The sequence below is a fragment of the Oncorhynchus tshawytscha genome, linkage group LG14 (assembly GCF_018296145.1).
Source record: "Oncorhynchus tshawytscha isolate Ot180627B linkage group LG14, Otsh_v2.0, whole genome shotgun sequence".
NCBI lineage: Eukaryota > Metazoa > Chordata > Actinopteri > Salmoniformes > Salmonidae > Oncorhynchus > Oncorhynchus tshawytscha.
The window spans coordinates 1,478,846-1,506,053 of NC_056442.1; the positions used below are offsets into that span (position 1 = coordinate 1,478,846).

General features: G+C 44.9%; 1 protein-coding gene and 1 long non-coding RNA gene across 6 annotated transcripts in view; both read left to right on the plus strand.

The window, feature by feature from the left end:
* The window catches only part of LOC112235956 (tensin), a 209,470-nt gene that overhangs the window by 175,339 nt on the left and 6,923 nt on the right, over positions 1 to 27,208 (plus strand). For 3 of the 5 annotated variants that reach the window (XM_042296716.1, XM_042296719.1, XM_042296718.1), the window contains 6 exons: positions 360 to 443; positions 18,375 to 20,018; positions 23,760 to 23,843; positions 24,359 to 24,540; positions 24,914 to 25,061; positions 26,991 to 27,080. In XM_042296716.1, the coding sequence (XP_042152650.1) occupies positions 360 to 443; positions 18,375 to 20,018; positions 23,760 to 23,843; positions 24,359 to 24,540; positions 24,914 to 25,061; positions 26,991 to 27,080 (2,232 nt within the window). The remainder of the gene's footprint in view (positions 1 to 359; positions 444 to 18,374; positions 20,019 to 23,759; positions 23,844 to 24,358; positions 24,541 to 24,913; positions 25,062 to 26,990; positions 27,081 to 27,208) is intronic. The other 2 variants (XM_042296717.1, XM_042296720.1) reach the window with 1 other exon arrangement.
* LOC121839219 lies at positions 20,621 to 21,336 on the plus strand. The gene is made up of 2 exons (XR_006078748.1): positions 20,621 to 20,863; positions 20,917 to 21,336. It is a non-coding gene; the product is annotated as an uncharacterized LOC121839219 (long non-coding RNA).

Sequence of the window (27,208 nt, forward strand, 5' to 3'; positions counted from 1 at the left end):
CTGGTTGGCTCAGCAGAAAGCATTCTGCCAGTCCCCTCGCTTAGCTAATTGCAGGCTTTGCTTCCTTAGCAGTTGGATTGGATCTGAAAAATGTGGATTCAGTACATGGTGCTAGAACATTGTGTGCCCACCATTCAATTTGTCTTCGGCTGAAAGTGAACCTCTGTGAAAGCTCAAGTGGTTTTATAGGTTGACGGAAGGTGTCTGGGTTCCAAGTCTGGGCTTGGGTTTTGAGCTAGGGTTCGTTCGTTTGCTAGCTTCTTTGCTACCCACCTCATTGTTTCTCTGCCAAGGGGTCTACTCTGAAAATACCCTTCCTCTCTCTCTTTCCCTTCCTCTCTTTCCCTCCCTCTCTCAAGGGCTTCAGCTTGGGTTCTGGAGTGAGGGTTCAAGACCGGTCGCTAGCTGCTTGTTGGCCCACCTCAACGTTTCTTCACCAAGGGGTCTGTTCTGAAAACACCGCACTCTCCCCTCCCTCTCTCTTTCCCTCCCTCTCTCTCTTCCTCCTCTTTTGATCACAGTGTTGCGGTTGGCAGGTCAGGTGAATGTCGATGAGGGACCAGTTTTTAGGCACTAGACTAATGGCTAACACGCAGATGGACAAGCTACGCTGTGTAGCCTAGCTTTCATTAGGTTCTGGACAAATGGAGTGTTTTCCTATAACTGTCGTGATGCTGTGTGCTCCAGTGGACTCTGGTCACTCGTCACATGTCATTAAAAGCATTAGGGCAGTGTTATTTGTCCGTGTGGTAGCTAGTCCTTGTCCTAAATGGCTGTTCCACCCTGGAGCGTTGATGTATATACAGTTGAAGTCGGAAGTTTACATACACTTAGGTTGAAGTCATTAAAACTCGTTTTTCAACCACTCCACAAATATCTTGTTAATAACAAACTATAGTTTTGGCAAGTCGGTTAGGACATCTACTTTAGTGCATGACACAAGTAATTTTTCCAACAATTGTTTACAGACAGATTATTTCACTTAAAATTCACTGTATCAAAAGAAATCAGCCAAGACCTCGGAAAATGAATTGTAGACCACCACAAGTCTGGTTCATCATTGGAAGCAATTTCCAAACGCCTGAAGATACCACGTTCATCGTGTACAAACAGTAGTATGCAAGTATAAACACCATGGTACCGCGCAGCCGTCATACCGCTCAGGAAGGAGACGCGTTCTGTCTCCTAGAGATGAACGTACTTTGGTGCAAAAAGTCCAAATCAATCCCATAACAACAGCAAAGTACCTTGTGAAGATGCTGGAGGAAACAGGTACAAAAGTATTTATATCCACAGTAATTCGACATAACCTGAAAGACCTCTCAGCAAGGAAGAAGCCACTGCTCCAAAACCGCCATAAAAAAGCCAGACTACGGTTTGCAACTGGACATGGCGACAAAGATCGTACTTTTTGGAGAAATGTCCTCTTGTCTGATGACAAAAAAAGAACTCTTTGGCCATAATGACCTTTGTTATGTTTGGCGGATAAAGGGGGAGGCTTGCAAGCCGAAGAACACCATCCTGACCGTGAAGCAAATGGGTGGCAGCATCATGTTGTGGGGGTGCTTTGGAGCAGGAGGGACTGGTGCACTTCACAAAATAGATGGCTTCATGAGGAAGGAAAATTATGTGGATATATTGAAGCAACATCTCAAGACATCAGTCAGAAAGTTAAAGCTTGGTCGCAAATGGGTCTTCCAAATGGACAATGACCTCAAGCATACTTCCAAAGTTGTGGCAAAATGGCTTAAGGACAACAAAGTCAAGGTATTGGAGTGGCCATCACAAAGCCCTGACCTCAATCCCATAGAAAATGTGTGGGCAGAACTGAAAAAGTGTGTGCGAGCAAGGAGGCCTACAAACCTGACTCCGTTACACCAGCTCTGTCAGGAGGAATGGGCCAAAGTTCACCCACAACTTATTGTGGGTAGCTTGTGGAAGGCTACCCAAAACGTTTGACCCAAGTTAAACAATTTAAAGGCAATGCTACCAAATACTAATTGAGTGTATGTAAACTTCTGACCCACTGGGAATGTGATAAAAGAAATAAAAGCTGAAATAAATCATTCTCTCTACTATTATTCTGACATTTCACATTCTTAAAATAAGGTGGTGATCCTAACTGACCTAAGACAGGGAATTCTTACTAGGATTAAATGTCAAGAATTGTGAAAAAGTGAGTTTAAATGTATTTGGCTAAGGTGTATGCGAACTTCCGACTTCAACTGTATGTGTCAGAGTCACGGCTAGCTCCTGGTAAGGTCTTTGTTTACATATTGCAATGACCTTTGTAGGAATCAGATGAAAGGAGTATATGAAAGATAAGCCTGTTTAAAAGGTCTGTATGAATAACAAGGTTATTGGTAGAATAATACATCACTAAGTTTTGATGATGTATCTGCAAATATGAAGGTGTTCAGAGGGTTTGTGTCCACTTTTAGCCTGGGTGCTGCTGAGATGTGTGAAGAGCATTGTCGGATAGTTACTAGTTGTGAGTTATTTGCACATGTGTGCATCCACTTTGAGTGAATGTCTAGACATTAGTGGGTGTGCCTGCGTTCATGCATGTGTGTGTGTGTGTTTAACTAATAGTCCTTCACTAATAGTCCTTCACTAATAGGACTTCACTAATAGTCCTTCACTAATAGGACTTCACTAATAGTCCTTCACTAATAGTCCTTCAATAATAGGACTTCACTAATAGTCCTTCACTAATAGTCCTTCACTAATAGCCCTTCACGAATAGTCCTTCATGAATAGTCCTTCACTAATAGTCCTTCACTAATAGCCCTTCACTAACATGACTTCACTAATAGGACTCCACTAATAGCCCTTCACTAATAGTCCTTCACTAATAGTCCTTCACAAATAGTCCTTCACTAATAGTCCTTCACTAATAGTCCTTCACAAATAGTCCTTCACTAATAGTCCTTCACAAATAGTCCTTCACAAATAGTCCTTCACAAATAGTCCTTCACTAATAGTCCTTCACAAATAGTCCTTCACTAATAGTCCTTCACAAATAGTCCTTCACTAACATGACTTCATTAATAGGACTGCACTAATAGCCCTTCACTAATAGTCCTTCACTAATAGTCCTTCACAAATAGTCCTTCACTAATAGTCCTTCACTAATAGTCCTTCACAAATAGTCCTTCACTAATAGTTCTTCACAAATAGTCCTTCACAAATAGTCCTTCACAAATAGTCCTTCACTAATAGTCCTTCACTAATAGTCCTTCACAAATAGTCCTTCACTAATAGTCCTTCACAAATAGTCCTTCACTAATAGTCCTTCACTAATAGTCCTTCACTAATAGTCCTTCACTAATAGTCCTTCACTAATAGTCCTTCACTAATAGTCCTTCACTAATAGTCCTTCACAAATAGTCCTTCACAAATAGTCCTTCACAATAGTCCTTCACTAATAGTCCTTCACTAATAGTCCTTCACAAATAGTCCTTCACTAATAGTCCTTCACAAATAGTCCTTCACTAATAGTCCTTCACTAATAGTCCTTCACTAATAGTCCTTCACTAATAGTCCTTCACTAATAGTCCTTCACTAATAGTCCTTCACTAATAGTCCTTCACTAATAGGACTTCACTAATAGGACTTCACTAATAGTCCTTCACTAATAGTCCTTCAATAATAGGACTTCACTAATAGTCCTTCACTAATAGTCCTTCACTAATAGTCCTTCACGAATAGTCCTTCATGAATAGTCCTTCACTAATAGTCCTTCACTAATAGTCCTTCACTAACATGACTTCACTAATAGGACTCCACTAATAGCCCTTCACTAATAGTCCTTCACTAATAGTCCTTCACAAATAGTCCTTCACTAATAGTCCTTCACTAATAGTCCTTCACAAATAGTCCTTCACTAATAGTCCTTCACAAATAGTCCTTCACAAATAGTCCTTCACAAATAGTCCTTCACTAATAGTCCTTCACAAATAGTCCTTCACTAATAGTCCTTCACAAATAGTCCTTCACTAACATGACTTCACTAATAGGACTCCACTAATAGCCCTTCACTAATAGTCCTTCACTAATAGTCCTTCACAAATAGTCCTTCACTAATAGTCCTTCACTAATAGTCCTTCACAAATAGTCCTTCACTAATAGTTCTTCACAAATAGTCCTTCACAAATAGTCCTTCACAAATAGTCCTTCACTAATAGTCCTTCACTAATAGTCCTTCACAAATAGTCCTTCACTAATAGTCCTTCACAAATAGTCCTTCACTAATAGTCCTTCACTAATAGTCCTTCACTAATAGTCCTTCACTAATAGTCCTTCACTAATAGTCCTTCACTAATAGTCCTTCACAAATAGTCCTTCACTAATAGTCCTTCACAAATAGTCCTTCACTAATAGTCCTTCACTAATAGTCCTTCACTAATAGGACTCCACTAATAGTCCTTCACTAATAGTCCTTCACTAATAGTCCTTCACTAATAGTCCTTCACTAATAGTCCTTCACTAATAGGACTTCACTAATTGCCCTGTACTCAGCTGTTGACCTGGGGTCCAACAAGGGAAATAGCTCTCGAACATTAGCTAGAGTTTTGTGCTGTGGCACATTTGCAAATATTTCTTAAAACCTGTTTTTTCTTTGTCATTATGTTTTATTTTGTGTAGATTAATGAGGGAAAGAAACGATTTAATGCATTTTAGAATAAGGCTCTAACGTAACAAAATGTGGAAAAAGTCTAGGGGCCTGAATACTTTCCGAATGCACTGTATATATATTTATACTCCGGACTCCGACATTGCTCGTCCTAATATTTAAATATTTCTTAATTCCATTCTTTTACTTTTTAGATTTGTGTGTATTGTTAGATATTACTGCGCTGTTGGAGCTAGGAACACAAGGATTTCACTACACCCGCAATACCATCTGCTAAATATGTGTATGCGTATTTAACATTTGATTTGAATAGCAAAGTAATTGCAGTTTGATTATTGGCACTACAATGCCACAGTAGTCATTACCAAACCTGTCTGTTTGATGTTTTACCATCACTGAAACATTTTGGAATGTTCATTCAAATCGTTCAACTGAGATTGTTACAAAGTAACATGTTCACCGCAAACAGAACCCTTGGTCAATTCACCTCTCGGATTATAGCCTTATGAGGCCAACTCTCTGTCCATTGCCTACTCCTGCCACTCACTCAGTGACCAGACAGAAAACACCACTACACCACCACATGCAAATCTGGTTGAAGGGTGTTGTGACTTTTCTGGGCCACTGTATACCCAAGGTAAAACAGATTTATGTTATTGTAGGGATAGGATATCTAAACCTAGACTGTTACCATGTCTCAAGACCGCGTTACCCTGTTGAGCCAAAGCTCTGGAAGCTAACACAAGTCCCCAGGTCTTGCAAACTCTGTCAATTTACGCCTCCTTCAGTTCACAATATTTACACACATGAAAGGAACCATGAACATTTTTGAAAAAGAAAAAGAACAGAGCGATAGTAAATCTGTGTGTTTGTGTTTGTGTTTGTGTTTGTTTGTGTTTGTGTTTGTGTTTGTGTTTGTTTGTGTTTGTGTTTGTGTGTGTGTGTGTGTGTGTTTGTGTTTGTGTTTGTGTTTGTGTGTGTGTGTGTGTGTGTGTCTGTGTGTGTGTCTGTGTGTGTGTGTGTGTGTGTGTGTGTGTGTGTGTGTGTGTGTGTGTGTGTGTGTGTGTGTGTGTGTGTGTGTGTGTGTGTGTGTGTGTGTGTGTGTGTGTGTGTGTGTGTGTGTGTGTGTGTGTGTGTGTGTGTCTGTGTGTGTGTGTGTGTGTGTGTTGCTGTGTGTTCACTGCAGCAGGCTGTGGTGTGGGCCTTGTTTATGGTCCTCCTCCCATATTTGGCTGTAGCACGGCCCCGGGCATGTCTCGAATAGTTGGGTGGCAACAGAGAGAGAGAGAGAGAGAGAGGGAGAGAGGGAGAGCGAGTGGGGGACACGGGTACACAGTGAGTGGAACACCCTGGCCAGGACTAAAGCCCTTTTTGTTAGCTAACTGTCACCGGAGTTGGAACGAGAGAACGAGGGAAGCAGAGAGTGAAAGAATGGACCAAATGAAGGGAAGGATATAGGCTGAGTGGTATTACAGCTGGTGAGTACAGTACAGTAGTACAGTAGTCAGGTCTAAGGGTTGACTGTGGGGGCTCAGGTGTTGATAGGGCTAATGACATAATTGGTAGGTGTCATATGTTTCTGTTGTGGTTTTTAACAAAGTTTTGTTCAATTCAGTTGAATTGTTCTTTATTGTGTAGTGGTAATGTAGACGTTGGGAATACCTATGTTTTACATCACCTTTTGTTCCTAGTTATGGAAGTTTGAGTTTAATGTTTGCTTGGGTTATAGTATACTGTAAATTGGTAGTCAATACTCAAACTTATTTTTTGACTTTGGATGATTGAATGAGAGGGTCTGTCGGAGCATGATTTTGGAGTGTTTTCTCAGTTGCAGCAGATGCAAGGCTCTCTCTGCATGTCCTTTATTTTGTTTCTATGTCAACATGGTTGTTTACAGTACCCTTTGAATCATTGAGTGAGTCATTTGCGTGTGGAACATTTTATAAATGTGCCGCAATTATGGCACACCGCAACTATTAAGCTGCCTGCGCTAACTTCTTTTAACTTGTGAGTTATGAGTTGAGACACTGAATGAGGGACTTTGACTGGCTTGGCACAATACGTCATGTTGAATCGTCACTGAGGTGTTTCTATGGTCGTGTGGAAACAGTTACTACCTTGGATAGAGTGGAGAGTTTGTTCTGGTTTAATAAGGGGCCTAGTACCCCTCATAGGAGTGACAGAAGGACTAGTGTAGTTAGAGCTGGCAGTGACAGCACCATGAGACATAGCAGCAGGTTTACAGCCCACCCCTAAGCTCCTCAGAGCCCCCTAGATACCTCAGCTACCACATATCTGACTCAGCTATCTCTCTGTCCCTCAATTTCCCCCCATACCTCAGCTACCTCATATCTGACTCAGTTATCTCTCCATCCCTCAGTGTTGTCGTCCCTGCCCCTACTTCAACTATGATTGTCCCTCCATACCTCAACTATCCCCTGTCTTTCACTGTCTCCCTCCTACATCGCCTCTCACTGTCTCTCTGGCTCCTTGCTACCTCAGGTCTCACTGTCTCTCTCTGGCTCCTTGCTACCTCAGCTCTCACTGTCTCTCTCTGACTCCTTGCTACCTCAGGTCTCATTGTCTCTCTCTGACTCCTTGCTACCTCAGCTCTCACTGTCTCTCTCTGACTCCTTGCTACCTCAGCTCTAACTGTCTCTCTCTGGCTCCTTGCTACCTCAGCTCTCACAGTCTCTCTCTGGCTCCTTGCTACCTCAGCTCTCACAGTCTCTCTATGACTCCTTGCTACCTCAGCTCTCACAGTCTCTCTCTGACTCTCTATACCATTTACAGCGATGGCGTATAGGTTTTATTTTAGGGGTATACCAGAGTCTGGATCTTCCAGTGATCCTTGCAGACAGTCGTCAACTCCCAGACAGAGAGATAGGCAGACACCATGACATGTAATCTTTAGTTCAGTTACTGATATGACTTCCATGATATTACTACCAAATACAGAAGGGCTGACAGACAGACAGCCAGACAGACAGGCAGGCAGACAGGCAGGCATGCAGGCAGACAGACAGTCTGACAGACAGGCAGGCAGACAAGTTGACAGACATCTCCATGACAGTTATCTTTACCACTCATACTGATACGGCTGTCACAACACCTCTTGGACTAACTGACTGACTGACTGACTGACTGACAGACAGACAGACCAACCCACAGACAGACCCACAGATAGATCCACTAGCCCTAGTGTTTGTCATTAAACCATCTTCATGAGGCCACCCGTCTACTCGGCTCTGGAATGCAGACTGCTGGTTGGCACAGCGATATCAAAGCCCGTCCCTGCTGAGGTGGGTGTCATGTCCCGTAGAGAGACGCCCTTTAGGCTGTCTGGCTCTGGCAGAGTCAGGCCATGACATCATCTAACGGGGACGTGTTGTCTGTGTGGTCTGTGGCTGAGATGACAGCTAGGGGCTGTTGCTGGTCAGGGTGATTCACACCTGGCCAGCAACCAACGTTGCCCAATAGGCACAGATCCAGGATCAGCTTATTGTCACCAAATACTGATTTGAACTGTTTATGGGAGAGACCGTGTGCAGGGGGCAACTACAGACAGACCCTTTCTCATTATTCTTACACTTTTCATCTATTTCTGTCCTCCTCTCTCTTTTTAGAGCTCTCTCTGTGTGGGTTTCTCTCTCTCTCTCTCTCTCTCTCTCTGTAGGTTTCCCTCCCTCCCTCTCTGTGGCTGTTTTAGATGTGTGACTGATTCTGCGGTTTTAGTATTGTTTGTTTATGAATTTAACTAGCCTCCGGGACCTGCTGTTTTCATCCCATCATGCCCCTCTCTCTAGCAGCATGCCTTCCTTCCTGGTTTTACAGGCCCCGGTTTGTTCCTGGTTGCCCCTGCTAACCCAGTGTTGTCCCGTTTCCTCTCCCCCTCATCAGTAGTGCTGTGTGTGTGAGAGAGAGTATGTGTGAGGAGAGAGGGGCTTTCGTGTGTGTTTCTCCATGCGTGTAGTGAGCTGTGGGGTTGTGGGTTGGGAATTTATGAGAGTAACGTGTATCCCATACGGTCAGACCCAGAGCACACCCCAAGGAAGACTTCTACACCACGTTCCTCTCACACACTCAGAGGAATAGGAACTTTTCTGAGGAACATGTTTGGGTGGTGTGTGTGAGAGTGTATGTTTTCACACTCTAATGTGTGTCTTTCTCAGTGTCCGTATCTATATATATTTTTTTAGCCAGTGTTCTTTGTTCCACTTCATCATCTGAGGGGATATTAGGTTAACTCCTTACCAGATCCACAACACTGTTGGTCTTGTCTTCATCCAGTCACAACATGGAGGTTCTGCCACGGTGCTGCTAGCTAGCTTAGCACAATCAGTAGCCACCCAGCAGGGGATTTGTCTTTAAGTGGGCTGTAGTATTTTCCCACACTTTTTATCAGGACAACAGTGAACCCAGAGGGACAGAGACACGGACGGACGGACGGACAGACAGTGTCCCTGGTCCAAACCCTTAGACACAGACACTGTGACCCAATGACACTTCCAAACCCAACCCAGCCATCCTGTGGTTAGCCTGCTAGGCTAGCTGCGATGCTAGCTTGTCTATGAGTTACTGATTGATTTGTTTGTTTATTGGTCCTGGGCTATGTGTGGCAGGGACCTTGTAGGTTGTACTAGTTAGCTTAGCGATATACAGCTGGTTTGTGTTTCCTGGGTATTAACATATAGACCTGAGTGACCAGACTCTGAGGCAAATCATTTGGGAACATTGGTTGTGCATTAATCTCAGTTAACTCAGAAGTAAAATCTTGTATAATTTGGTCAGCTGTGTGATTAACCTTCGGTCTACAGTACACATCGAATCTGACCACGGGAGATAGTTGTGCATAAATGAAAAAACTACAACAGGTGTATTTTTTCTGGCACTTAACTGCGTCAATATAGAAGGACAACATTCTATACTCAACAATTATTCTGGGATCATTATTACTATGTGTTTGAAGGGAACTCTATGTAAACATTAAAACGAATGTTCCATGATGGAGCTGATGTGAGTAGCACATTTGATAGGTTAATAACAGTAGCTGTGAAACATTGTCTTTTTCAAATAAACCATTTGGCCACAGGTGTTATGAGCCGGGCTGTTTTAATGGCATGTTAATGGCTTCCCAATCGGTCATGTGTGAATGAGACACACTGTGGCATCGTACTCACACACGCTTTCACAGCGGAACACGTCACCATAGGAGAAAAAGAGGAAAAGGCAGGTGCTGTTTGTGTGTCGGGTGAGAGAGTGTGTGTCGGGGGGGATTAAGTGTGTGTGTATAGAGAAAGTATTCAAACCACTTCACTTTTTCAACATTTTGTTACATTACAGCCTTATTCTGAAATGGATTAAATTGTGTTTTTTCCTCATCAATCTACACACAATACCCCATAATGACAAAGCAAAAACAGGTTTTTAGAAATGTTTGCAAAACTGAAAAATCATATTTACATAAGCATTCAGACCCTTTATTTAGTACTTTGTTGAAGCACCTTGGGCTGCGATTGCGGCCTCTTCTTAGGTCGGAAGCTACAAGCTTGGCACACCTGTATTTGGGGAGTTTCTCCCATTACTCTCTGCAGATCCTCTCAAGCTCTGTCAGGTTGGATGGGGAGCGTCGCTGCAGAGATGTTCAGGTCTCTTCAGAGATGTTCGATTGGGTTCAAGTCTGGGTTCTGGCTGGGCCACTCAAGGGCATTCAGAGACTTGTCCCAAAGCCACTCCTGCGTTGTCTTGGCTGTGTGCTTAGGGTCATTGTCCTGTTGGAACGTGAACCTTTGCCCCTGTCTGAGATCCTGAGCGCTCTTGAGCAGGTTTATCAAGGATCTCTCTGTACTTTGCTCTGTTCATCTTTGCCTTGATCCTGACTAGTCTCCCAGTCCCTGCCACTGAAAAACATCCCCACAGCATGATGCTGCCACCACCATGCTTCACCGTAGGGATGGTGCCGGGTTTCCTCCAGACATGATGCTCCAACCACCATGCTTCACCGTAGGGATGGTGCCGGGTTTCCTCCAGACATGATGCTGCCACCACCATGCTTCACCGTAGGGATGGTGCCGGGTTTCCTCCAGACATGATGCTGCAACCACCATGCTTCACCGTAGGGATGGTGCCGGGTTTCCTCCAGACATGATGCTGCCACCACCATGCTTCACCGTAGGAATGGTGCCGGGTTCCCTCCAGATGTGACGCTTGGCATTCAGGCCAAAGAGTTCAATCTTGGTTTCATCAGACCAGATAATCTTGTTTCCCATGGTCTGAGAGTCTTTAGGTGCCTTTTGAAAAATTCCAAGCGGGCTGTCATGTGCTTTTTACTGAGGAGTGGCTTCCGTCTGGCCACTCAACCATAAAGGCACAATTGGTGGAGTGCTGCAGATATGATTTTTCGGGAAGGTTCTCCCATCCCCACAGAGGAACTCTGGAGCACTGTCAGAGTGACCATCGGGTTCTTGGTCATCTCCCCGACTAAGGCACTTATCTCCTGATTGCTCAGCCTTGGTGTGTCCAAACTTCTTCCATTTAAGAATGATGGAGGCCACTGTGTTCTTGGGGACCTTCAATGTTGCAGACATTTTTTGTTACCCTTCCCTAGATCTGTGCCTCGGCACAATATGTCTCTGAGCTCTACGGACAATTCCTTTGACCTCATGGCTTGGATTTTGACATGCACTGTCAACTGTGGGACCTTATATAGACAGGTGTGTGCCTGTCATGTCTAATCAACTGAATTTCCCACAGGTGGATCCAATCAAGTTATAGAAACATCTCAAGGATGATCAATGGAAACAGGATGCACCTGAGCTCAATTTCGAGTCTCATAGCAAAGGGTCTGAACACTTATGTAAATAAGGTATCTGTTTGGCAAAAATGTCTAAAAAACGGTTTTCACTTGGTCATTATGGGGTTTTGTGTGTAGATTGATGAGGGGAAAAAATATTGAATCATTTTAGAGTAAGGCTGTAATGTAGCAAAATGTGGAAAAAGTCAAGGGGTCTGAATACTTTCCGAAGGCACTGTATGTGTATGCGTGCATGCCCGTGTCTTACGAGCCTCGCACTCCACAAGGCCTCTGAGGAACCATTGGCTAAGTCAATTGAATGATACATGAATGGAAGGCTAATGATGTCCATCTCTCAGGTTAGCCTCAAACTATGTCTATATATGTAAATGAGCCTGTTAACTCTGTCCTGTCAACTCTGTCCTGTCTACTCTGTCCTGTCAACTCTGTCCTGTCAACTCTGTCCTGTCAACTCTGTCCTGTCAACTCCGTCCTGTCAACTCTGTCCTGTCAACTCTGTCCTATTTGTGACCCACTCAGAAGAAATGTCTGTCTCGTCACTGATAGTAACTGTAGGCCTAAATTCAGCTAATGGACAAACAGTGTACCTCATCTCAGTGTAGTCTTAGGGGAATGGCATCTACTTTAGCTGACTACCCTAACTAGCTATTCCTGCCGGGCAGATTCATGTTGGAAGAGATTTATGGCTTGGTCTTTGTTTCAAAGCCACAGCTATCGCCTGGCTAGCCACAGCTAAGTACTTACTATACTAAAAATGGACCCTGTTGTTTTAAAGGCCTGTGAATCTATACTTAAACCCACCCCAGCAATGCTCACACCCAGCTGAGCAGGAATATGTTGATTCTATACACGACATTCATCCATCATCAACGTATCCCAATGATGGCGGTGAACTTTCCCATACATCAAAACTCACACATCTTTACATATTCTTTGTTTTTAATAATAGAGAAAGCCCAGCTCACCAAAATTCTGCTGTTGCTTTCAACTTAGACACATAGGAATGTGTGTGAATAACACACAAAGCTGCTATGTATAAAGATCCTCTTTGAGACCATGGGCATTGTGTGTGTGCCAGGGATCGAGGTTTATATCAGTCGTGTTTGTGTGTGTGTGTTTCTGGGTTCCTGTACTAACGCACGCCACACGGGTGAGGTAAATGTGAAGGTCGTGCCCCCGTGACGCTCGTCTGCAGAGTTCCAGTCATTCCCCTCGCACTTTGAAACGCTTCCTTTCTGAGTGAAGAGAATGTGTCGAACCCTTCGGCCCCTCTCTTCTTGGTGAAGACGGGACAAAAATCGAAATAAGTCATTTGTGAGACAAGAAAGTCTCGTTGTTCAAATACACTATTGAGACGTTTGAAGGTGCTGATGGGTAGAGACAACAGGTTCCCATACATTTCCCTCACGGACCATAATTAAAAGCATTAGTGTATTTGAGGATTACAAACAGGCTATTTTGGTACCAGAAAATATGTCATGTGATCATGTACCACCAGTGAGTCACGGACCACAGTTTGGGAACCTCTCCCTCTTTCTCAGTTATCCTCCCATGTATTTCCTTTCTTTCACTGATTTTCCCTCTCTTTCCTCTCTTCCCTAGACTTTGTGAGTTTTTAAATGTCACCATGTCCAGTCATAGTTTATTTTTTCCAGAGATCTGCCTCTCCTAACATAACAGAGATCTGCCTCTCCAAATAGAACAGAGATCTGCCCCTCCTAACAGAATAGAGATCTGTCCCTCCTAACAACAGAGATCTGTCTCTCCTAACAGAACAGAGATCTGTCTCTCCTAACAGAACAGAGATCTGACTCTCCTAACAGAATAGAGATCTGTCCCTCCTAACAACAGAGATCTGTCTCTCCTAACAGAACAGAGATCTGTCTCTCCTAACAGAACAGAGATCTACCTCTCCTAACAGAACAGAGATCTGACTCTCCTAACAGAACAGAGATCTGACTCTCCTAACAGAACAGAGATCTGACTCTCCTAACAGAACAGAGATCTGCCTCTCCTAACAGAACAGAGATCTGCCTCTCCTAACAGAACAGAGATGTCTCTCCTAACAGAACAGAGATCTGTCTCTCCTAACAGAACAGAGATCTGCCTCTCTTAACAGAATAAAGATATGTCTCTCCTAACAGAACAGAGATCTGTTCCTCCTAACAGAACAGAGATCTGCCTCTCTTAACAGAATAAAGATATGTCTCTCCTAACAGAACAGAGATCTGTTCCTCCTAACAGAACATAGATACGTCTCTCCTAACAGAACAGGGATCTGTTCCTCCTAACAGAACAGAGATGTCTCTCCTAACAGAACAGAGATCTGCCTCTCTTAACAGAACAGAGATATGTCTCTCCTAACAGAACAGAGATCTGTCTCTCCTAACAGAACAGAGATCTGCCCCTCCTAACAGAACAGAGATGTCTCTCCTAACAGAACAGAGATCTGCCTCTCCTAACAGAACAGAGATCTGTCTCTCCTAACAGAACAGAGATCTGCCTCTCCTAACAGAACAGAGATGTGTTCCTCCTAACATAACAGAGATCTGTTCCTCCTAACATAACAGAGATCTGTTCCTCCTAACAGAACAGAGATCTGTTCCTCCTAACAGAACAGAGATCTGTTCCTCCTAACAGAACAGAGATCTGTTCCTCCTAACAGAACAGAGATCTGACTCTCCTAACAGAACAAAGATCTGTCAATCCTAACAGAACAGAGATCTGTCTCTCCTAACAGAACAGAGATCTGTCTCTCCTAACAGAACAGAGATCTGCCTCTCCTAACAGAACAGAGATCTGCCTCTCCTAACAGAACAGAGATCTGTCTCTCCTAACAGAACAGAGATCTGTCTCTCCTAACAGAACAGAGATCTGCCTCTCCTAACAGAACAGAGATCTGACTCTCCTAACAGAACAGAGATCTACCTCTCCTAACAGAACAGAGATCTGCCTCTCCTAACAGAACAGAGATCTGTCTCTCCTAACAGAACAGAGATCTGTCCCTCCTAACAGAACAGACACCAACAGCTGGAAACGTGTCACCCTGTTTGGGTTTTCTCCATGGAATGATCCCAGTCTCTGAGAACAAGGGTCTCCCCTCTTCTGTAGGAGACAAACCCTCAGAGAGTGTGTGTGTGTGTGTGTGTGTGTGTGTGTGTGTGTGTGTGTGTGTGTGTGTGTGTGTGTGTGTGTGTGTGTGTGTGTGTGTGTGAGAGAGAGAGAGCGAGAGAGAGGGAGACATAGAGACAGATAGATTACTAGAGAGAGAGAGAGGCCAGGGAAACCCCAGTGTGAGTGATGTCACTGTGTAGGAGTGGGTCCAGGCCAGGACTCAGGGTGGTTAGCTGCGTGGGTGTTGTAGTTTTAGGAAACTCCCAATGCCAGGAAGGAACTGACAGATTCCACTGGACCAGCTCACAGCTCACAACTCATAGTTCAACTCCCCAGGGAATGGACTAGCTCCACCCCACCTCGCCCAATCCCAACATCGATAGGTGAAGGGTGGCACATCTCTGTCTCCTCCCAACCAATGAGAGAGGGAGGGGAAGGCTATGCCAACTCAGTATCATTTGAATCATAGCCTAGTGAAAGATTTCTCCCCTTCATCTCAACCAAACCAAGTGTGATGGCAAAGGGCTACTCTATTTAATCTAACTAAAGGAAAGAAAACACAGAAAGGAAGGAGGAAGAGAAGAAATCTATCTCCAGGTAAGAAAAGCTTTCATGGGAGTTGATTCAGGACTTGGACTTGGCTTGAAGTAGGTTATCAGTCAAACTGTTCTGGACTGGGGAGTATTTTGTGGGCAATATCAGGAGCACCAGAAGTTCCCTACAAAAATAAGGAAGGGTGTGTTCTGGTGGGTAAACAAGGGTAGCTTTCTCCCTCTTCTCTTTCTCTCTCCTCTCTCTCTCCCCTTCTCTCTCATTCTGCTACTGTAGCGTTGTTGACATGGCCTCGTAAATAGCTGTGGTCAGAGAACCTCTCCATGTGTCACTGTGGAACCCCCCCACCAACTAACACCCTGCTGTGCTGATGTTCAGAAGCTGCTCCCTGTGACCAGATATCACATGTTCCTCTAAGCAGCTGTCTCTTTTTGAGATGTGTGTGTGCGTGTGTGTGTGTGTGTGTGTGTGCGTGTGTGTGTGTGTGTGTGTGTGTGTGTGTGTGTGTGTGTGTGTGTGTGTGTAGTGTGTGTGTGTATATGAGTGTGTGTGTGTATGAGTGTGCGTGTGTGTGAGTGTGTGTGTGTGTGTGAATGAGTGTGTGTGTGTATGAGTGTGCGTGTGTGTGTTCATGGTCAATATGGTCCTGAACAAAGATGATGCAGGGTATTGTAATCAATATGAACCTGAGTTTCTGGTCTCAAATTGGGCCTCATATTGTTTGAAACATGCCTCTTGATCTTATGCCATCCTTCATCATCAGACATGTTCAAGTTTAGAGCTGTTGTGAGACCAGATGTTGAGGAATTGGTTGGTGGAGTGATTGGTCCAGGAAATGGGTGACGGAGGTTGCCAGGGACTCCTGCCAAACTTGAGAGGTGGCTATTAGCGGAAATGCTGGCCTTAAATCAAGAGTGATGAAACCATCTGCATGGGAGAACATCTGAGGATTATACACAGCATGCTGACATCGATGCATAAAAACAGTTACTCAGTGACAAAATCACCTCAGCAAATGAAACGTGCTGCGTTCATATAGATGTCAAATGACATACAGTGTATATATAACATAGGAATTCTGGTGCTCTCACATACTGTAGATTCTGATATTGAAGAATCTGGGAATTCTGATGTAGTAATTATGACGTTGCCATAGCGAGTTCGTGCACTGTGTCTAGGAGATGTTCCACAGACGGTGGTGCGGGGGTCCTTGTCACGCCATGTAGGGTTGTGCTGCCTGACGCATCATGACAAGTCCTGGACTGGGATGCTTGGACCCCTAATGTACTTATACTAGACCAGAGCCAGAGCCAGGGCTGTTATGGTGGGCTGGAGGCTCCATGTGTTTAGGGCTGAACGGCCTGGATGTGTATGTATATTTTTTATTTATTTTTATTTCACCTTTATTTAACCAGGTAGGCTAGTTGAGAACAAGTTCTCATTTACAACTGCGACCTGGCCAAGATAAAGCATAGCAGTGTGAACAGACAACAACACAGAGTTACACCACATGGAGAAAACAATAAACAAGTCAATAACACAGTAGAATTTTTTTTTAAAGAGTCTATATACATTGTGTGCAAAAGGCATGAGGAGGTAGACAAATAATTACAATTTAGCAGATTAACACTGGAGTGATAAATGATCAGATGGTCATGTGCAGGTAGAAATACTGGTGTGCAAAAGAGCAGAAAAGTAAATAAATAAAAACAGTATGGGGATGAGGTAGATAAAATGGGTGGGCTATTTACCGATGGACTATGTACAGCTGCAGTGATCGGTTAGCTGCTCAGATAGCAGATGTTTAAAGTTGGTGAGGGAGATAAAAGTCTCCAACTTCAGCGATTTTTGCAATTCGTTCCAGTCACAGGCAGCAGAGTACTGGAACGAAAGGCGGCCAAATGAGGTGTTGGCTTTAGGGATGATCAGTGAGATACACCTGCTGGAGCGCGTGCTACGGGTGGGTGTTGCCATCGTGACCAGTGAACTGAGATAAGGCGGAGCTTTACCTAGCATGGACTTGTAGATGACCTGGAGCCAGTGGGTCTGGCGACGAATATGTAGCGAGGGCCAGCCAACTAGAGCAGACAGGTCGCAGTGGTGGGTGGTATAAGGTGCTTTAGTAACAAAACGGATGGCACTGTGATAAACTGCATCCAGTTTGCTGAGTAGAGTATTGGAAGCTATTTTGTAGATGACATCGCCGAAGTCGAGGATCGGTAGGATAGTCAGTTTTACTAGGGTAAGTTTGGCGGCTTGAGTGAAGGAGGCTTTGTTGTGGAATAGAAAGCCGACTCTAGATTTGATTTTAGATTGGAGATGTTTGATATGAGTCTGGAAGGAGAGTTTACAGTCTAGCCAGACACCTAGGTACTTATAGATGTCCACATTTTCTAGGTCGGAACCATCCAGGGCGGTGATGCTAGTCGGGCATGCGGGTGCAGGCAGCGATCGGTTGAAAAGCATGCATTTGGTTTTACTAGCGTTTAAGAGCAGTTGGAGGCCACGGAAAGAGTGTTGTATGGCATTGAAGCTCGTTTGGAGGTTAGATAGCACAGTGTCCAAGGAAGGGACAGAAGTATACAGAATGGTGTCGTCTGCGTAGAGGTGGATCAGGGAATCGCCAAGAGCGATTGCAAGAGCAACATCATTGATATACACAGAGAAAAGAGTCAGCCCGAGAATTGAACCCTGTGGCACCCCATAGAGACTGCCAGAGGACCGGACAACATGCCCTCCGATTTGACACACTGAACTCTGTCTGCAAAGTAGTTGGTGAACCAGGCAAGGCAGTCATTAGAAAAACCGAGGCTACTGAGTCTGCCGATAAGAATATGGTGATTGCCAGAGTCGAAAGCCTTGGCCAGGTCGATGAAGACGGCTGCACAGTACTGTCTTTTATCGATGGAGGTTATGATATCGTTTAGTACCTTGAGCTAAACGATACATATATGATACATATACGATACATATATGCACTCAACACTACTGTATTAGATAAAAAATATGCTGTGTTGACTTAAGCTTCCATTAAGTTGTGTCTCTTTGGAGGATGGAGTGAATTCTCTTTTCCATGGGGGACTAGCTGTCGTGGTCCAGTCTCAGGAAACAGTTAGGAGTCAGGCACAAGTCCCTGTGGTCTGAAAGTCACTGTGATGTTGGGTCATTTGTGAGGAGTTTTCAAAATCAGAAATGTGTTAGTTTCGCCTCTTTGTTTGTGCACCTTCTAATAGCATGTATTCTTCTTCTCTCTTTCAGACGTTGTTCACACCCAAGGCCCCCTCGACGGCAGCCTGTATGCCCGAGTCACAAAGAAAGAGTCCCTCGATGGAGTGGTCACAATCAACGGCCTTCCCGTCCTCGACCACCCCCTAACCAACGCAGACCACACCCCCCAACACCCTAACCACACCCTCCCAAGTTCTGACCGCACCCTCCCGGTAGTGGGCCACGCCTCCCTGCCCGCAGTCGACCACGCCCTCTCGGTCAGCAGCGACTCTGGGAACTCGACAGCATCCGTCAAAACCGATCGCACCGATGACCACAGTCTGTTGCTGCATGGAGCGGTGAACACCAACCAGAACCACAACACGCCCAGTCATCCCCCTCTCAGTCCCCAGGAGAAGAGAGAGTTGGACCAGCTTCTGAGTGGCCTTGAGGCCCCCATGCTCCACCGCCAGGCCTACCTGGCTACCTCCACCAGCCCCGGGGGGGGAGTACGCCACCTTGTCCCAGCCCAGGTGCACGTCAGCGGGCATACCCGGCTCATTGCAGCCCCCTCCGCCGAAGAGCGCGAGACGGACATCTTGGACGAGGAGCTGCACATCAATCAGGAGGGTAACAGCGTGGACAGTCTGGGAACACTCTCGTCATTGGAGGGCCAGGCCACGCCCGCAGAGCTGTACTACCAATCACAGATACCCATCAACAGGCAGAACAACGGGCCATACCTAGAGAAGCTACGGGAGATGCCGGTGCACCGGGTACGGACTTCTACGTCGGCACAGGAGCGGATCATGGACTCCAGTTCGCCCCAGGAGGAGGAGTACTCTCCTAACAGTTACCAGAACGGGAGTATGCAGCGTTCCCAGTCCTTCGGGACCCCCGAGCCTGGAGGCCCCAAGCTGCCCAGGGCCCCTGAGAGGAGCACCAGTAGCAGGGAGGCAGTCCAGAGGGGGCTGAGCGCATGGCACCAGTACAGTCTGCCAGACGACCCCTTCGGTCCTCCCTTACAGAGCACCCACAGTCTGCCCCACTTCCCCCCCACCGCCTCTCAGCACGACATAGAGCAGTCTATCGAAGCCCTCGACATGCTGATGCTGGATCTGGACCCACACACAGGACAGGTTCCCAAGTCCTACAGCGCTCCCTCTGGTGAGAACAGAGTAGGAGGGCCAGCCCAGATCCCCTTCTCCCAATCTCTGGCCAGGCCGTCCTACCAGGCAGACTCAGCCATCCATGGCTATAACATTAACTACAATGCCTTCGGACAGCCTCTGAGGTCGACGGCTGGCCGGGTTTCAACGTCGCCCATCCAGAGTCCTGTGGCTGAGTCTCCCCTGTCGTATGTCCCCCCGAGGTCCGCCTCGTACCAGCCCCATACAAACACCACTCCCATACACCTCCCCGAGCCCTACCACATGCACCCAGCCCAGGGGCCTGGTTCCCCCCTCTACCCCTCTGACTCCTCCCCCATCTTCGGACAGCTCCAGATGAAGCCCCTGAACTCGTACCCAGGTGGGACGGTGGTGTCCCACTCCCCAGACCGCAAGGGAGGGTCTCCCTATCATGGCTACAGCACCTCCTCATCCCCCCTCCCCAACTCTTCCCCCCTTCTCAAGGAGCCAGAACCTGAGGAGGAGAACCTCAACCTGGAGGGCCTGGTGGCTCAACGCATCGCTGGTAAGTCACTACCGGATTGAGGATTAGATTGAATATCCATGTTTAGTTTCACAATTTTCTGTCATTTTCATATTTCATGTTTCATTATGTCATTTTCAAAAGCAGAGGTATTCGCTGTCACAATACATAAAAGCAGAGGTATTCGCTGTCACAATACATAAAAGCAGAGGTATTCGCTGTCACAATACATAAAAGCAGAGGTATTCGCTGTCACAATACATAAAAGCAGAGGTATTCGCTGTCACAATACATAAAAGCAGAGGGATTCGCTGTCACAATACATAAAAGCAGAGGGATTCGCTGTCACAATACATAAAAGCAGAGGTATTCGCTGTCACAATACATAAAAGCAGAGGGGATTCGCTGTCACAATACATGTCACAATACATAAAAGCAGAGGTATTCGCTGTCACAATACATAAAAGCAGAGGTATTCGGTATAAAAGCAGAGGTATTCGCTGTCACAATACATAAAAGCAGAGCACAATACATAAAAGCAGAGGTATTTCGCTGTCACAATACATAAAAGCAGAGGTATTCGCTGTCACAATACATAAAAGCAGAGGTATTCACAATACATAAAAGCAGAGGTATTCTGTCACAATACATAAAAGCAGAGGTATTCGCTGTCACAATACATAAAAGCAGAGGTATTCGCTGTCACAATACATAAAAGCAGAGGTATTCGCTGTCACAATACATAAAAGCAGAGGTATTCGCTGTCACAATACATAAAAGCAGAGGTATTCGCTGTCACAATACATAAAAGCAGAGGGATTCGCTGTCACAATACATAAAAGCAGAGGTATTCGCTGTCACAATACATAAAAGCAGAGGGATTCGCTGTCACAATACATAAAAGCAGAGGTATTCGCTGTCACAATACATAAAAGCAGAGGTCACAATACATAAAAGCAGAGGTATTCGCTGTCACAATACATAAAAGCAGAGGTATTCGCTGTCACAATACATAAAAGCAGAGGTATTCGCTGTCACAATACATAAAAGCAGAGGTATTCGCTGTCACAATACATAAAAGCAGAGGTATTCGCTGTCACAATACATAAAAGCAGAGGTATTCGCTGTCACAATACATAAAAGCAGAGGGATTCGCTGTCACAATACATAAAAGCAGAGGTATTCGCTGTCACAATACATAAAAGCAGAGGTATTCGCTGTCACAATACATAAAAGCAGAGGTATTCGCTGTCACAATACATAAAAGCAGAGGTATTCGCTGTCACAATACATAAAAGCAGAGGTATTCGCTGTCACAATACATAAAAGCAGAGGGATTCGCTGTCACAATACATAAAAGCAGAGGTATTCGCTGTCACAATACATAAAAGCAGAGGTATTCGCTGTCACAATACATAAAAGCAGAGGTATTCGCTGTCACAATACATAAAAGCAGAGGTATTAAAAGCAGCTGTCACAATACATAAAAGCAGAGGTATTCGCTGTCACAATACATAAAAGTCACAATACATAAAAGCAGAGGTATTCGCTGTCACAATACATAAAAGCAGAGGTATTCGCTGTCACAATACATAAAAGCAGAGGTATTCGCTGTCACAATACATAAAAGCAGAGGTATTCGCTGTCACAATACATAAAAGCAGAGGTATTCGCTGTCACAATACATAAAAGCAGAGGTATTCGCTGTCACAATACATAAAAGCAGAGGTATTCGCTGTCACAATACATAAAAGCAGAGGTATTCGCTGTCACAATACATAAAAGCAGAGGTATTCGCTGTCACAATACATAAAAGCAGAGGTATTCGCTGTCACAATACATAAAAGCAGAGGGATTCGCTGTCACAATACATAAAAGCAGAGGTATTCGCTGTCACAATACATAAAAGCAGAGGTATTCGCTGTCACAATACATAAAAGCAGAGGGATTCGCTGTCACAATACATAAAAGCAAAAAAGACATTATAATGATGTCATATGTGCTTATGACAAGTATTATAATGCATTAGGAAAGTTGTACAACTGAAATGTTTCTTCCGCATTTAACCCAACCCCTCTGAATCAGAGAGGTGTGGGGGAGGGGCTGTCTTAATCCACATCCACGTCTTCAGCACCCGGGGAACAGTGGGTTAACTGCCTTGTTCAGGGGCAGAATGACAGATTTTTACCTTGTCAGCTCAGGGATTCGATTCAGCAACCTTCCGGTTACTGGCCCACCGCTCTAACCACTAGGCTACCTGCCACTATTGCATCATAATTATAACTGTTACCAAACATTCGTTAGCAGGGACAGTTGCAAAGCACCGTGTTTTGACTGTCATCCTTACAGGCACCGCTGCAGAGTCACAATGAACGCTTTGTTCCGGAACTTGCTGTGAACTGTAAGAAGCACAGTCATAGTCAAATGCAGTATATCAACGGCATTCTATCACCACTGGCTTATTCAGTGATGTGCACTGTTTACATGTACTCTAATATATCTAATTCTATATTGTAAATAGAAGCTACTGTTTACATCTGAATCAGATATATCTAATTCTTAATCCACATCCACGTCTTCAGCACCCGTACTGCCTTGTTCAGGGGCAGAATGATATATCTAATTCTATATTGTACTCTAATACCTATTGCATCTAATTATATGTTGTAAACATTCGTTAGCAGGGACTGTTTTGACTGTCTATATTCACAATAACGCTTTGTTCCGGATATGCTGAAATAGAAGCTATAGTCAAATGCAGTATATCAACGGCATTCTATCACCACTGGCTTATTCAGTGATGTGCACTGTTTACATGTACTCTAATATATCTAATTCTATATTGTAAATAGAAGCTACTGTTTACATGTACTCTAATATATCTAATTCTATATTGTAAATAGAAGCTACTGTTTACATGTACTCTAATATATCTAATTCTATATTGGAAATAGAAGCTACTGTTTACATGTACTCTAATATATCTAATTCTATATTGGAAATAGAAGCTACTGTTTCATGTCCCCAGCTTTGTCTGACCTTGGTAATAGGTGGAATCATTATGACATTGAGCTAGCTAGATAGAAACTCTTAGTTGTGCAGGACAGATATAGTCTGAAAACCTACGGTGAGCTCTGAGCTGTGTCCTACAGCGAGGGGAGAGCTGGACACCATGGAGATGAGATTTAAGGTGGTAAGAATAGACATGCTGGTTGAGTTCTCAGCTACCATGCATTTTCCACATTCATGTCCCGCCACGTATGGAAGCGTATGGTATGGTTCTCACAGATGCCACCAAGTGGGCTTATTTGGTTGTTGCAATTGTCTTTCTACCGCAGATGTTGACTTGGTGTTTGGTATTTTATTCGGATCCCCATTAGCTGTTGTGAAAGCAGCAGCTAGTCTTCCCGCAGTCCACACAGAACAGGAAACATGTCATAACACTAATGTGAGGTGAAGCAGTGTTTCTTAATCCGTTTCTGGGGGATTCCAGAAAATGCACATTTTGGTTCTATCCCTGCTCTAATTTCTGTCATCTCTCATTTTAACTTCCATCTTTCTTCTGTTTCTTAATGACTTCACAGAATAAAATGTTCATTTTCCTTTATTCATTTTTTCTCTCTGTCTTTTTCTGTTTCTGTCTCTTGTTCTGTCCATCCATTCCTCTGCTCTGTTGGACCACCCTTCACGCCATTGCATCTGCCCCTGCACCTCCTTCCTCCTCCTTCTCTTCCTCCTCCACCTCCTCCTCTGCCTCCTATCCACCACCCCCACTGTGAGCAGAGTACAACGCTCGTATTCAGGGCATCAACGAAAGCATTTCCACTACGCCACAATCTGACCTCCATCGCTCTTATTCTTTCTCTGGTTTGTCCTCTCTCTCTCTCTCTCTCTCTCTTACTTGCTCGCTCTCTCTCACTTGCTCGCTCTCTCTCTCTCACTTGCTCTCTCTCCCTCTCACTTGCTCCCTCTCTTGCTCTATCTCTCACTCGCTCTCTCTCACACTTGCGCCCCCCCCCTCTCTCTCTCTCTCTCTCTCTCTCTTGCTCTCTCTCTCTCGCTCTCTCAGTCTCTCTCTCTCTCTCTCTCTCACTTGCTCTCCCTCTCTCTCTCACTTGCTCTCCCTCTCTCTCTCACTTGCTTCCTCTCTCTCACTTGCTCCCTCTCTCTCTTGTGACAACATTCTTCTTAAAATAAGCAAATCACTTATTTTAAGTTTGGAATGATGTATGAAACCTGGAATATACAGTGTAGACACACTCTGAAACTTATTTCCAGATCCATATTTTAGATCCCCACTAAAGTGATCGTTCTTCCTAAATACATTCCTGAAACTGAAGGAAAGCCTTTGGTAATTCCTGACGCTGTTGTTGGCGTTCCAGGGATGCGTTCCCGTGGGATGACGCCGGAGGAGGCTCAGGAGACCGTCCGCCGTCGGACCACTAGCGAGGGGCACTACCAGAGTGGCAACGAGGACCCTCCAGCCCACACAGGGGCGCCGGTGCGCTCCCCTGTCCACTCGTCACACTTCCACATCCTCAACCCTGGAGGAAGACCCAGAGAGGTAGAGTACATACCCCTGTCCAGCCACAGGCAGCAAGCTCTCTCTCTCTAGTCTTTATCAGTTTAAAATGGTCTTCCGTTCATTGAATAGTTCATTGTTTCACTGTGAGAGTAACCATGTCTGTTGTGTGTGTGTGTGTGTGTGTGTGTGTGTGTGTGTGTGTGTGTCTGTGTGTTTGTGTCTATGTGGACTTTGTGTTGGTGTGTGTGTCTGTGTGTTATTTTCTGTCTGTGCCTGTTTGCATTACCTCTCTGTGTGTATTGTCCTTGTCCGTGTGTATTTTCTGGCTCCTTCTGTGTCTGTGGGTGGGTGTGTGTAATGTCGTGTGCTGTGTGTGTGTGTGTTGGGTATGTGCTGTGTCCCCTCCTTCCAGGGCCCCATGCACAGCTACCGCGAGGCGTATGGGGATGATGATGCTGACGGCCGGGCTGCTGTCAGTCCTATGTTCAGCAGTGGTGGTGAGGCCCACCCCCTGACCCCTGCCTTCCCTGTCTCACCTCAGACCCCTTACTTCAACATGTGTAAGTTCACCTCCCTGCAGACAGAGGGCGCCAGTAGACCTTACTCCATTGCCACAGTTCGTCAATCATAATTATGCGACTGCAATAAACGTTAAGTATGTAGTATCTTTCATACTTGCAGTTGAAGCCTAAAGTGATGCACAATAAGTGGTTGTAGAAGGGGGCCCAGTTCCAATGCTTTTAAGATGCATCCTTCTTTACTGCCTTCTTATAAGGGAGGAACGATGCGTTCTGACATTATTTGGACAGGGCCAGAGAAAGTCACTGCTGTTACTGTAATGTTCAATTGTTGGTGTTTTGATTGGGACTAATCGGTGGTGGTGGGTTTCCTAAATGAATTGAATAACACCTTTCTTTCTCTTGTAGAGATGATTCAATGGTAAACTAATACTAATTCCCTCTGTGAAAGACATTATGAGAGAGACTGGGAATAAAACTGAAAAATGACATTTGAATCATTTAGCAGGCACACTTATCCAGAGCGACCTACAGTAGTGAATGTATACATCTTTTAACTTTTTCATACGGTTCCTCTGTGGGAGTCAAACCCACAACCCTGGCAAGTTACTTGCTCTATCAACTGAGCCACACAGGAATAGATAGAAGATAATAATGTATTGTAGTTTCAACACTTAACCTATGACCTATAAATCATGTCAGGTTAGACAGTAGATTGCTTCTTGGCACCGTAGAGATACCATAGAGATAAATACTGTATCTATCTGTATTTATCTTAATGCTTGACACATGATCATTTCAATAGACAGACTGCCTTAGGACTTATTTGGGACCAACCAGAGTTAGGGCTCCCTATTCCTGCAGTGGTCACCGCTACACTGTAGTTGAAGTAAGGACCCGCTTTGAGCCCCCAGATACCCCCCTCCATCTACCCCCTTTACCCTGCCCCACTACCCCTGCTCTGGCCCCTGCCTGCCCTCTCTGGAGGCACTATCTTTGAAACAGACAGACAAAGAATTGATGTGGGATTCTTTGGTAAGTGGAGGATGCATGGAATTTTCAGATTACTGTGTCCAGTCCACCACGCCAACCCTGCCAAACTCTTTTCCTCCACTGGAAAACTGATGGAATCTTCAGATTACTGTGTCCAGTCCACCACGCCAACCCTGCCAAACTCTTTTCCTCCACTGGAAAACTGATGGAATCTTCAGATTACTGTGTCCAGTCCACCACGCCAACCCTGCCAAACTCTTTTCCTCCACTAGAAAACTGATGGAATCTTCAGATTACTGTGTCCAGTCCACCACGCCAACCCTGCCAAACTCTTTTCCTCCACTGGAAAACTGATGGAATCTTCAGATTACTGTGTCCAGTTCACCACGCCAACCCTGCCAAACTCTTTTCCTCCACTAGAAAACTGATGGCATTTCAATTCACTTCATGAATTGACTGAATAAAAAAAATGGATTGGATCCCAATCCTGGCATGTAGTCATTGTGTCTCCTTGGATATACAGTACTACTATGTAGTTACTAGATGTACTGTTCAGGATGCCATTGGTTCCCTCTCCGTGTCACCAGTCCCTCAGTGAACTATTCTGTGTTGGTTTGCTTTCTGCATGCCATGTTCCAACTCTTGCATGGCCGGGGCACGTTGTACTGTGTCTCCATTCACCATTCTGGTTGTCCTGTTGTTGTAGTTTGTTGGTTGTTTGGATCTGACACTATGTATTCTGTATGAATCAGCTCAGATCTTCTGTAGGCTAAACACTTACAGTTTGGTTTGGTCTCTCTCTTTCTCTCATTATCTATCTCTTTCTTTCTCCCTCTATCGCGCTTTCTATCTATCTCTTTCTCGCTCTCGCCCTCTTTCTCTCTCTCTCTCTCTGTTTTTCTCTCTCTCTGTTTCTCTCGCTCGCTCTCTCTCGCTTTGTTTCTTTCGCTCTCTCTCTGTTTCTCTCGCTCTCTCTAGCCCGTTCTCCTCCAGGCTTGGCCAAAACCCCTCTCTCTGCTTTAGGACTGAAGCCCCACCACCCAGCAAACATTCTCCATGGTGGATCAGGTCAGAACACACACACACACACACACACAAACAATACATAGTGGATCAGGTCAGAACGCAAACACACACACAACCTTTTCTCATCTAGGTTTTCTTATTCCCCTAATTGCTTCTACACACCTGCAAAC